General features: G+C 38.0%; 1 protein-coding gene across 4 annotated transcripts in view; it reads left to right on the top strand.

Annotated features, from left to right (window-relative positions):
• LOC109109392 (WD repeat- and FYVE domain-containing protein 4-like) overlaps positions 1-12,032 on the top strand; it is a 46,799-nt gene that overhangs the window by 4,843 nt on the left and 29,924 nt on the right. For all 4 annotated transcript variants that reach the window (XM_042769119.1, XM_042769118.1, XM_042769117.1 and 1 more), the window contains exons 7-24: positions 1,554-1,743; positions 2,939-3,099; positions 3,636-4,097; positions 4,184-4,276; positions 4,584-4,774; positions 6,666-7,255; positions 7,477-7,567; positions 7,750-7,964; positions 8,092-8,174; positions 8,310-8,529; positions 9,020-9,096; positions 9,358-9,576; positions 9,653-9,831; positions 10,600-10,831; positions 10,916-11,067; positions 11,164-11,275; positions 11,391-11,581; positions 11,664-11,816. In XM_042769119.1, coding sequence (XP_042625053.1) covers positions 1,554-1,743; positions 2,939-3,099; positions 3,636-4,097; positions 4,184-4,276; positions 4,584-4,774; positions 6,666-7,255; positions 7,477-7,567; positions 7,750-7,964; positions 8,092-8,174; positions 8,310-8,529; positions 9,020-9,096; positions 9,358-9,576; positions 9,653-9,831; positions 10,600-10,831; positions 10,916-11,067; positions 11,164-11,275; positions 11,391-11,581; positions 11,664-11,816 — 3,611 coding nt within the window. The remainder of the gene's footprint in view (positions 1-1,553; positions 1,744-2,938; positions 3,100-3,635; positions 4,098-4,183; positions 4,277-4,583; positions 4,775-6,665; positions 7,256-7,476; positions 7,568-7,749; positions 7,965-8,091; positions 8,175-8,309; positions 8,530-9,019; positions 9,097-9,357; positions 9,577-9,652; positions 9,832-10,599; positions 10,832-10,915; positions 11,068-11,163; positions 11,276-11,390; positions 11,582-11,663; positions 11,817-12,032) is intronic.

Here is a 12,032-nt window from a genome sequence, read left to right as displayed (position 1 = left end):
GATTATATTTTGGGTAAATATAGATAGGTACTGTAAGCACATCATCAGATTTGCTTTCACATGATGCTGATTACTTAAAATTACTTGTTGTCCCAAACCTCTGATTACATAATGTATGTTTTTTTTGCTGGAGATCTCTATTAGGTCTCCATAAGGCAGGGTAGCATTTAGAAAATCAAGTCGGAAAGTTTGACCGGGGACATCTTGTCTTGAATCCAGTAACAATAAGAACAAATTTACAGACCAATTTAGGGAAACTTAGTTCCAGAATTGTTACTGATGTTTATTTGGATTGTTAGTATATACTTCAGGGGCCTGTTTCAGAAAGGAGGTTACTGTAAGTGAAAACTCTGAGTATGTTAACCCTGAAATGAGGGAAACTCTGGGTTTTCCATTTCAGAATGGGAGGTTTGTCAAACCCGAGAAAGCAGGGTAAGTCAAGCCCGTTTCTAAAAGAGAGGTAACTTATACTCAGAGTCAGTAACTGTGGTAACTTCTGTATAGTAAAATTATTCGCCATGGGGTAAAAATCATTTTAATGCAAATGTAAGCAAGATTATTATTATTTGATTTCCCCACCTCCCCCCGTTAAACACCAGACACCGTCAAAGTGACAAAAATGGCATGCCTTTTTATACTGTAGATGGGGAGGCTGTTAATTCATAGGGAGTTAAAATTTTTTTGTGCCCCATCCACATGCATATTTATTTGGTAGTTTTCTATATCGGGGGTGCAGAGCACGTTAGTAAGGCCACTGTATGCAGAGCAGTAACGAAGGTGTGCCTAAAAAATTGTGAGTAAAAAAAGGAATGGAATAATTTACAAATCTCATGAACTTATATTTTATTCACAATAGAATATAGATAACATATCAAATGTTGAAAGTGAGACATTTTGAAATGTCATGCAAAATATTGGCTCATTTTGGATTTCATGAGAGCTACACATTCCAAAAAAGTTGGGACAGGTAGCAATAAGAGGACGGAAAAGTTAATTGTGCATATAAGGAACAGCTGTAGGACCATTTTGCAACTTATTAGGTCAATTGGCAACATGATTGGGTATAAAAAGAGCCTCTCAGAGTGGTAGTGTCTCTCAGAAGTCAAGATGGGCAGAGGATTACCAATTCCCCCAATGCTGGGGCGAAAAATAATGGAGCAATATCAGAAAGGAGTTTCTCAGAGAAAAATTGCAAAGAGTTTGAAGTTATCATCACCTACAGTGCATAATATCATCCAAAGATTCAGAGAATCTGGAACAATCTCTGTGCGTAAGGGTCAAGGCCGGAAAACCATACTGGATGCCCGTGATCTTCGGGCCCTTAGACGACACTGCATCACATACAGGAATGCTACTGTAATGGAAATCACTACATGGGCTCAGGAATACTTCCAGAAAACATTGTCGGTGAACACCATTCGCCGTTGCCAGCTAAAACTCTATAGGTCAAAAAAGAAGCCATATCTAAACATGATCCAGAAGCGCAGGCATTTTCTCAAATACTCAGTACAAGTGTATTTACACTTATTTTTGGTGTGTTTTGTTTTCTTTAGCTAGTAACTCCATGAAGATCTGCATCCAGAACATGCATAAGATCAGCGAGAACATCCCTGGTCATGTTCTAGCTGAGGTGGCCGTGAGTGTTTTCAGCTTTGTGAAGGACTCCTATCCAGTCAGCCCTGCTCTTTTTGAGGAGTTTGAGAACAACGATGGCTATAGCATCTTTCAGGCCATCTTAATACGGTAAATTCATGAATTCTTTTGGGGGAAATCTTTAATATAATATGGGACTGTTATTAATTTTGCACATATATGAAAGGCACGCACGGTGCCTTAATTTTCTCTGGAGAACGTTTTTATGATGTTTTTGAGCAGTTTGTGTATTCATACTTCTGTACAACTGCTGTAATTTGATTTGTAAATGGAGGACTGTATGTCTTTGATGCTTTGACAAGCAGATGGACCACCACCTTCAGAAAATACATTTGTTTACTTCATTCTTAGGTACTTTCCATTCCCTTTTGTAACTCTTTTTCTTCCTCTCAGTCTCAGCTCCTTCCTCCTGCAAGTTTCTTTTTGAATGCTGCAGAATTCAATAATTAAAGAGCTCGTAATGAGATCAGCAGTAAATTGAGCTCAATCACATTACTGATCATGCCAGCTCCTTCTTACTCGCTGTGTTTCTGTGTTTTCTCACAGCAAGGGTCACTGCAGGACAAAACGGCCCTCACTGAACAATGGGTCTCATTCACTAAGCGTGTGTACGCACTTATTTGTTAGTATAACCTGTGTGAAAACATTATTTTGGTTGTACATATATCCAACAGAAATGTTCATGTTAAAAACTGTTCTGCGCACATACTGTAACTAAAAGAACTTAGTGAATGAGGCCACTGTTATCTAGTTGTCTGTAACTTCATTACCATTCAAAAAGTTAAGGGTTTTAAGATGTTTTTGAAAAACAGTAATATTGTGAAATATTATTTAAAATAACATTAAAATAAATGTTCTATTTAAATATATTACATAAAAAAATATATATATATATTTCTGTGATGGCAAAGCTGAATTTTCAGCAGCCATTACGGCAGTCTTCAGTGTCTCATGAAACTCTAATATTCTAATGTGGTGCATTTCTAATTACTAACAATGTTGAAAATTTTTCTGCGGAATTTTTTTTTTTGTTGTGGAAATCACAATGCATTTTTTTAAAGGATTTTTATAGAAAGTTCAGAAGAACAGTTTATTTTAAATATATTTTGTATAACATTGTAAATCTATTGTCAAATCTTCTGTCACTTTTGATCAATTGAATATGTCCAAAAGTATTCATTGCTTTCAGAGAAATTGTACTGACCCTAAACATTTAAACAGTAGTATTCATTCATACTGTGTTTACTGTGAAGGCCATATTGACATATTTTTGCCCGTTTTGTAGCTGTGAGGAGGAAATGACAGAGGAGCAGTATCTAGCCGTTCAAGACCTGCTAGGCCTCATCGCGTCTTTCACGCTTTTTGGCAAGGCTGAACTGAAGGTTGCCATATGTGTGAACAACCCCCAACCGCCAGGCTTCACGTTTGACCCCACCCTGACTAACGGTAAGCTGCCATGACAGACAGTGAGTGCCACTCTGCATCTCTGCTTCGCCACCTCATGGTAACGCCACAGAAAAGGCAATTATGTCCAAGATGATGAAGTGTAGCTCTCCTCACTAACTCGGTTAAGCCACCCTGCATCCATTCTCCTCATCCATACAGCAATTCTCCATTCATCACCACCAGAGCACCTTACTCCTGAGAGAGAGAAAAACAGCCCCCTTTTTTAACCTTTATTTCATTTGGCTTTGATGTGATTTTAATTATGGGTGAAATTCAATCTTATTACCCTCTGCAGCTATATTTATTTGCCATCAGAGAGTCTTTGTCCAAAGAGCCAGTCAGTCTTTTTCATATGTTGATGCATTTGGATGTTGATATACTGTAGTTCTCAATTGCATGAGCTCTTAGTTACAGTATATATAATGTCTTCAATAATGCTTCTGTCTTACAGTATACTTCTAGGAGTGGCATTAGAAATTGTCAATGAATATAAGCTTAACTACTTACTGTGCCTGACTGTCTTTTAATATTTTCAGGCTCGCCAGTGAAGAACCTCACAGCCTTCAAAATCATCCAGTCCTCCTTCTTGCGTTCAGGCAACACAGTGATCTGCAGCCAAATCCTGCGTACCATCCAGATGATCTGGTCTTGGGAAAAGGCTAACTTCTTCCTGCTGGAGTGGTCTCTGCAGTCTCTGGCTCAGCTGGCTGAGTGTGTGTGGCAGAAATCGCCACCTGTTCACCTCATTTTCTTCGAACTGCTTGAGACCGTCATCTACCAGCTCTCCTACATCCCACACGAGACAATCAGGAAGGTCCAAGCAGTGTTGAAGCAGGGCTGTTCAGAGGCCTTTAATGTCGCAGCTCTGGACTGCTTCTACAGGCTTATCATTCACAGCGGATTGCTGTCTGAAGTCCTGAGTGATGGAGGACTGATGGAACAACTGTTGTTTGAGCTTAAAAGAAGGGCAAAGATAATCAGAAAGGCTGGTGTTGCTGGTGAGTCTTTTGGTTTTCTCTGTATTATGAATTACGAAAACAAGACAGTTTGAATTGCATATGTCTGATCCTGATCTCCTCCTCAGTTGAGGAGAAAGCTGACAGCTATGAGAGGAAGTTGACCAACAACATTTTGAATGTGGTGTCAGCCCTGGCCTTGCAGTCAGTCAGAAACACTGGTTAGTTGAAGTAGTTTTGTTTATAACAAGTATTGAACACTGTTAAAAATAGAAATTTCATGTTACTTGCTGTTTCTTTGTGAAATTTACTGTGAAAATTTTCTACACCAATTTTTTAAGTATATGCAGAAGATAATTAAAATAAACTAGAGGTCAGAAGCAATTGAAATAGTTAAAATTAATAATAAATTCATTTATAATAATCTTTTTTTTTTAAATCTGCCAAATATGTACAGTTTGAGGTAAAGCGTTTGAAACCATAGTACATCCAAAGTTATTATATCTAATCAGTCTCTTTGCTTAATAGTATTCATCAGGGACTTGGGAATGATTCCCTATGTGAAGATCTTTCTGGATGTTGAGCAGTTCCGCAGTCCAGCTTTGTGCATCCTGGAGCAGCTGTCAGAGGTCAATCCAGAGGAATACATGAGCACCGCCATCGGAGCCCTCTGCTCCTCCACTGAGAGTGAGATCAGACTCAAACAGGATCTCTTACAGGTGTTTACTCCATTGCTGCTTGTTATTTTTGGCTAACCCACATGCTTAGTCGCATGAAATTGTGATTCTCCATATTAACAGTATGTCTGACTTTCTGTTTTTTACTGTTTTCTTACGCATGTAAACATGTTGAAATACAAGCATGAGAACTAAACCTACTAAAACTAAACTGAGCTCAGGTATCATATACCTGCCTGTAAGTTCAGATTCCATTCCTAATTCTAACAAATTATAACATGTTTAAAGCATAATGAGCCGGTGAATTTATTATATCAGGTTTCGGGAGCCTTATTCTATTATAGCCAAATTCAGATTGATTTGCTAATATACTGTTAGCTGTTAACTCAAGCTTCATTTGATTAAGCTTGCAGCCTTGTGGTGTGACACACACAAAATTATGAGCAATATCAGATCAGAGAATGTGAGAGAAATCCAATTACGCATAACTATGTTATTCAGTTACTGTACATGCCCATTTTTTAGATTCAAGCGCAGGAATACTAACCTGCAGACCATTAAAGTGTAACTGGGTTAAGGCTGCTGACAATTGCATTCACCCCTACCACTCTGTGAAATGTGTCAAAGCCATTCTGATTACTTCTATTGGTCCTAATTAGGTTTGGGCTTCATTTTATGACACATTAGCTCTTTGATGTATTAGCATGGTAGATTGAATAAGGGTTAATGCATTTAGTGCTAGGCTCTTCGAAACAGGAGACCCCGTCCTGTTTCCCTTTTCATATTGATGCATTATATCTGAACAGATATTCTGAACACATCCTGGGTAGGCATAGTAAAAACTAACTGCTATATTATTGTTGATTGAAAAGCATTTACATCTGAAGTACAATACTGTTGAAAAGTTTGAGGTCAATAAGACTATTTTTTATATTAATACTTTTATTCTGCAAGGATTAAATTGATCAAGGTAACACTAAAGACATTTATAATTTTACAAAAGATTTCTATTTCAATTAAATGTTTCAATCAAATATTTTATATTCATCAAAGAATCCTAAAAATAGTATCATGGTTTTAACAAAAATATTACTTCCCCCCCCCCCCCCCCCCCAAAATGAAAATTTTGTCTTTAATCACTTAGCCCCATGTCGTTCCAAACCTGTAAAAGCTTTGTTCGTCTTCAGAACACAATTTAAGATATTTTGGATGAAAAAACCGGGAGGCCTGTGACTGTCCCATAGACTGCCAAGTAAATAACAGTGTCAAGGTCCATAAAAGGTATGAAAGTCGTTGTCAGAATAGTCCATCTGCCATCAGACATGCAATCTGGGTTATATGAAGCAACGGGAACACTTTTTGTAAGCGAAGAATACAAAAATAACGACTTTATTCAATAATTCAAAGCTAAATACACTTAGAAACAACATCCTTGTGGCGTGGATGATACAGAAGAGCATACGTATAGTCTGATGGCAGATGGAGTATTCTGACGAGGACTTTCATACCTTTTATGGACCTTGACACTGTTATTTACTTGGCAGTCTATGGGACAGTCACAGGCCTCCCGGTTTTCATCCAAAATATCTTAAATTGTGTTCCAAAGACGAACAAAGCTTTTAGCAGTTTGGAACGACATGGGGTTAAGTGATTAATGACAAAATTTTCATTTTGGGGTGGAGTATCCCTTTAAGCAGCACAACTATTTCTAAAGGATCATGTGACATTTAAGACTGGAGTAATGGCTGCTGAAAATCCAGCTTTGCCATCACAAGAATAAATTATTTTATTTTATGTTAACATTGCAAATGTTACTGTTTTTTTTTTTTTTTTTTTTGGTGAGCCTTGGTGAGCATAAGAGACTTAAAAAAAAAAAAAAACATTAATAAACCCCATTAGTAATAATAATACCTTGTGCCTTGCCTTTGCACAGTCTATTATGAAAGTTCTGGAAAACCCAAACAGCTGGAACGCCTTCCGCACTTCTGGAGGATTTACTGGCCTGCTCTCCATAGTCGTGGACATGGAAGGATCTCTGCTGGAAGCCCCAACAGGACCATGGGCCTCACTGAGCCGCCAGAGCCTTGTTGAGCTGCTGCTCCTCACCCTACATACCCTTGCCCTTGTTGTGCACATGCACCCCGTCAATGGCCACTTTTTCCACACGACCGGAGTCTGCGAGAAGCTGGGTGATGCTCTGATGCAGCTGGGCTGTTTCCAGAGAGGGGTTCCTGTGGAAACAGACAACGAAAGCTCAAACTGCAGGACTTTCAAAGAGTTTGTGGAGGCGGCGAAGAGGCCAGAACCTCAGTTGCCACCACCTTTAGGAGACTGTGTTAAACTACTGGGATTCCTGGTGCAATTTGCTACCGGTGTGAACTTGGTTGCAGATCCATGCGCAGGATTGCATGATAATAATGATGCTGATGAGAATCAGAGGACAGGGGAGCCATCCAATGACGATGAGGCGTTGAATCACACAAGGGCCGCAAGTGTCTCATTTATATCAACAGATTCTGGGAGGTAGTTACTCTCAATCAAATTTATATATTTATAGATATAAGATTATTTTATTTTGTTTGTTTATTTATTTATTGTCTAGACAATAACATATAAACCACTCCAGAAAAGATGTACAGCCTAATAGTTATTTGATATAGATTTGCTGTTGTCTAGACTGGTACCGTTTCTGCTTTCCTTTTTCTGTCTGTCTATCATTGTTAAACATATCAGTGCTTATTCAGGGCTTACTGTGACCTCACCATTCATCATCCTGGAGCTGTTAAGCTGATCATGACTCTTCTGCCTAGTATTTACTGTCCCAGTGACCCTTGTGTAAGTAAAACCAGTATCATGTTCATATCTTCTACATAATTTTTATTTGGTGTAATGATTGAGAGGCAATAATTAGAATAATGACCCAAAACTTTTGAAAACTACTGTATGCAGAGCAAATATGTGTTTGTTTTTGAGCATACTATTTACTACAATAATTACAGACAATCTTTTTTTTTTAGTTGTCTGAAGAGCTGCAGCTGGCTGTGACTCATCATGTGCAGACTCTGGTGAAGTCGGAAAGAAACAGACAGATCATGTGTGAGTTTGGTCTGGTGTCCACACTGCTGACTCACTGCAAAGATATCCTCATTGACAATTCCCATTCACTACACCTGCCCATAGTACGGATCCTTGAGAAACTCGCATCTCAATCCATGGATCACAAGTGCCTCAGGTCAGCATAAGCAGATGCAGTCGACATGCTCATGCATTCCTCATGACAGATGTTAAATATGTGATATTAAATGATAGATGAAGTGTACATGTTTTGTATGCCATTACAATAGTGTGCTTTATCTTAGGCAGTTCCTGTGTCTTGGGGATCCTCTGATGTGTAGTGGAGAAAATCGTCTTTCTGTCTGCTGTAAAGAGGCCAAAAACACAAGTACAGTTCCTCTTAGTCCTCACGAGCTTACTTTTTGGATTACTTCCTGTTTCATGAAAACATTTAATCCTATTTTTACATCTGTTGATTGAAGAGGCTGTTTAGATTTTCATAATTATCTTTTATCTATTGCAGACCAGACAAAAGACTCTATAGAGGATAACAGAAAATCCTTAAAAAAGACAATGAAAAGAAGTTTCAGTCTACTGAAAACATCGTCAGACAGTGGGACTGTAGTTCCTCTTCATAGAATCATAAGTCTTGTCTCCATAACATCGCCACGGAGCTTTCAGCCACACAAAGTCTCCATTTCCCCTTCCTTTGTGGAGTTTGACATGACAGACAGTGGCTATGGGTAAGTGTTTGCAGATATCCTCATAAATTAATCGGTTTATAGGCAACAGTGCAGATGTGTGTCCTTTAAGGCTGTGGTTGTCATCACAGTGACCACAATGGATGGCTTCAGATTATTTAAATAAAAAACATTTCATATTTAATATTATTATTATTATGATATTTAATATTCCAATACATTTGATTTACACATGTTAAGTCAGGAAGTTAACTGTAATCATATTTTTTATTTCACCCCTCAATAACTATTGGTTTTATTTAACAAACTCTTCTTGAAACTTGATAACAAAATTATTGTGGTTAATTTATAGTGTATAAGTATGAATTTATACTGTACAACCACAGCCTTAAAGGACACTCAATGGGGTCAATTGTCATCGTTGCCAAATGTAAAATGTCACTGGAAGTAAAGTTATGGATATATTAATTAAACTTTGTAATTAAGCCTTGATTATTCTGTTAAATGGCAGATAACCATTTTGTCTCCACAGATGTCTGTTTCTGCCATCGCTTGCCACAGTAAAAGGTGTTAGTGCAGACTTCATCTCCACAGGAGGCTTGGGCACTGGTAAGAAAATCTATAGAATTACATTGCTGCATAAAAATAACTGGAGATTCAAATAGAAACCCCATCTAAAACATAAGTACATCTCAGTTATTTTGTATGAAAAATTTATATTCAAATAACTTCATAAAAGATTGGTTCCAAATTGATTTATCTGCTTCTGAAAGGTCCCATTTACCCAAGTACCCATTTACGCTTTTATAATATATAAAAGTGGTATGCAGGTCTTGTTCTTCTTATGTATCCTCTTGTTTATCATTACAGACTGCAGAGGCTTCCCTCCTTCAGCCGGCCTGTCTTTCTCCTGCTGGTTTATGATCTGTAGGTTCAGCTCAGCCTGTGAATCCCACCCTGTGCGTCTGCTCACGATAGTGCGCCACATGTCTCGTGCTGAGCAGCAGTTCAGCTGCCTGTCTGTCAGTATCTCTGCCATTGACGCCTGCTTGGTGATTTCCACTGAGGAGGAACCTTATCAGTCCTTAGGTGACGATTTTCACTTGAGGTTACTTTTTATTTACCATTTTGTACTAGTTTAGGCAGTACTTATTTTATTCTGCAGACATGATGGAGCCAGACGAGCAGATTCCCGGCACGCTACCATCGTCAGTGCGGTTTAAATGTTCCAAACAGCTGATACCAGGCCAGTGGCACCATCTTTGTCTGGTTATGGCCAAAGGAATCAAGAAGAGCTGTTTAGTCAATGTTTATCTGAATGCAACATCTATTGGAACAGCAAAGGTTGGTGCAGGGAGTTAAGGATAGTTCACACAAAAATGAAAATTCTTTCATCATTTACTCATCCTCCTTTCAAGTTGTGTCTGACTTTGTAGCTTCTGTGGAAAACAAAAGATGAAATTTTCAAAAATATTCTGACTGGACATTATGAAGGATTTTTCCAAAAACACGAAAGTCAAATGTGTTTGGAATCTGTAAGATTTTTTGATGTTTTTGAAGTCTCTTATGCTAAAAACAGTATTGTATAATATTGTTACAAAAATATTTTTAATTATTTAAAATAACTGTGTTCTATATTATTATATTTTAAAATGTAATTTATTCCTGTCATGGATAAATCATTCTAATATGCTGAATTGATGCTCAAGAAACATTTCTTATTTTTGTACAATTATACTATTAAAATCTTTTATAATATTGTCTTTACTTTACTTTTGATAAATTTAACATCCTTGCTGAATAAATACATTAGTTTCTTAAAATAAAAAAAAATCTTACTGATCCCAAACTTGAATAGTAGTGTAATTATGAGAAAATGGTCACAGAATTTTAATAATGGATTGATTCTCATGGCGCTCAATCAGTAGAGCCAAGGCACTAACAAGGCCAAGATCATGGGTCCCAGGCAGTGCATAACCTAAAATAATATACGTTGAATGGAATTTAAGTTGCCTTGGACAAAAGCTTTTGCCAATATATGTCATATAATATATGTAATATGTGTTAGTCAGCATTAACTTACAAAATCTGTCTCTATTTGTCTTTTTGCAGATAAAATACATTCAGCCGTTTCCTGGTCAGTCAATCTCAATGGATCCCTCTGCAGTCATTGATGTGAGTGGGATTATTGGCACTCCATCTCTATGGAAACAGCATGCGGCTCTGGTCTGGCGGGTCGGTCCAACATACTTGTTCGAGGAAGTTTTGAGTTCTGATCAAGTGGAGACTATTTATGAGCAAGGCACCAAATATATCGGCAACTACCTTGCTCTCAGTGCCCAAGGTGAGAAAGGTTGCTTCTCTCTGTCCAAAAATAGTTCTGAATTTAATGGAAATCTGTATTCACACAAGTACATGTGCTAATTAGGAGGTGAGACAGATGGTGCAATGTCTCAAATCAGGATGGTCTCCCCGGAAAGGATTTCCTTTGCCATAAACATGGCTGTATCCACCATCACTACAATAGTAGATATTAGAGACGAGTACAATGAGGTAGACTGTCGCCTTATAGCCAAAGAGGTGCTTTTTTTTTACTTTTTTTTTTTTTTTTTTTTTCATGCATTGAATATTTTGATTGTTAAATCATGAGTTATTCATCCATTATTTTGATCACAGATGGGGATTACGTCACGTGATAATTCTACTCCTGTCTTCCTGGCTCATAACATCAGCCAGCACCTCAGTGGAACTGCTCGGACGATTGGGGCAGCCCTGGTTGGTTGTTTTGGTAAAACGTCCACTAGCTACTTCTCTAAATTGCTTAATGTGTGACAAGACTGCAGCATTTTTGTTTTTGTAGTGAACTTTTAATTTAAGGATTATTTTTAAACCTTGTTTTCCAGGTGTAAGGACGTTCAAGTCATACAGTGCTGCAAGTAGCTTCCAGTATATTGGTGGACCTGCTGCTATTCTGAGTTTGGTGGCAATGGCCTCAGATGACAGCTCCTTGTACGCTGCTGTCAAAGTTCTGCTCTCTGTTTTAGAGATAAATCCTGTGATGGATCAGGAGATGAAACGGACCAATGGCTATAAGGTAGTGCTGTTGAATAAAGTAAGTTAAGACTTGCAAGTATAACGAATCCAAGCTGCAGATTTGATTTGTTTTGTGTTTTCAGCTCTTGTCCTTCCTGCTGAAGATGAAGTCTAAGCTGATCAGCAGCAGAATTTTCCAGCTCATTATGGCCATAGTTGGCACAATGGAGCTGGGCATTTTCACTGTTCGCATTCCAAACATCACTGCCTTCCAGGACATCCTCTGTGACTTTGAGGTAAGTTTTAGATTGGTATGGTATGTTTCTTCATAGGTACATTATTTTCTGTTCTCCTGAGTTAAATGCCATTCTGAATGTTTTAACTCAATATTAAAAGAGCTGCTCAGTCATGAAGTCAATTTGTAAACTTACCCAGAAGGCTAACTTGCTTGCTGTCACTACAAAGCAAATCTGGTCCTGGCTAAGTCTATATTTAGTGACAATGTTCTTCAA

The sequence above is a fragment of the Cyprinus carpio genome, chromosome A13 (genome assembly GCF_018340385.1).
Source record: "Cyprinus carpio isolate SPL01 chromosome A13, ASM1834038v1, whole genome shotgun sequence".
In the NCBI taxonomy this organism is placed as follows: domain Eukaryota; kingdom Metazoa; phylum Chordata; class Actinopteri; order Cypriniformes; family Cyprinidae; genus Cyprinus; species Cyprinus carpio.
Note: the sequence above shows the minus strand (reverse complement) of the source record. Positions and strands in the feature narration are given on the sequence as shown.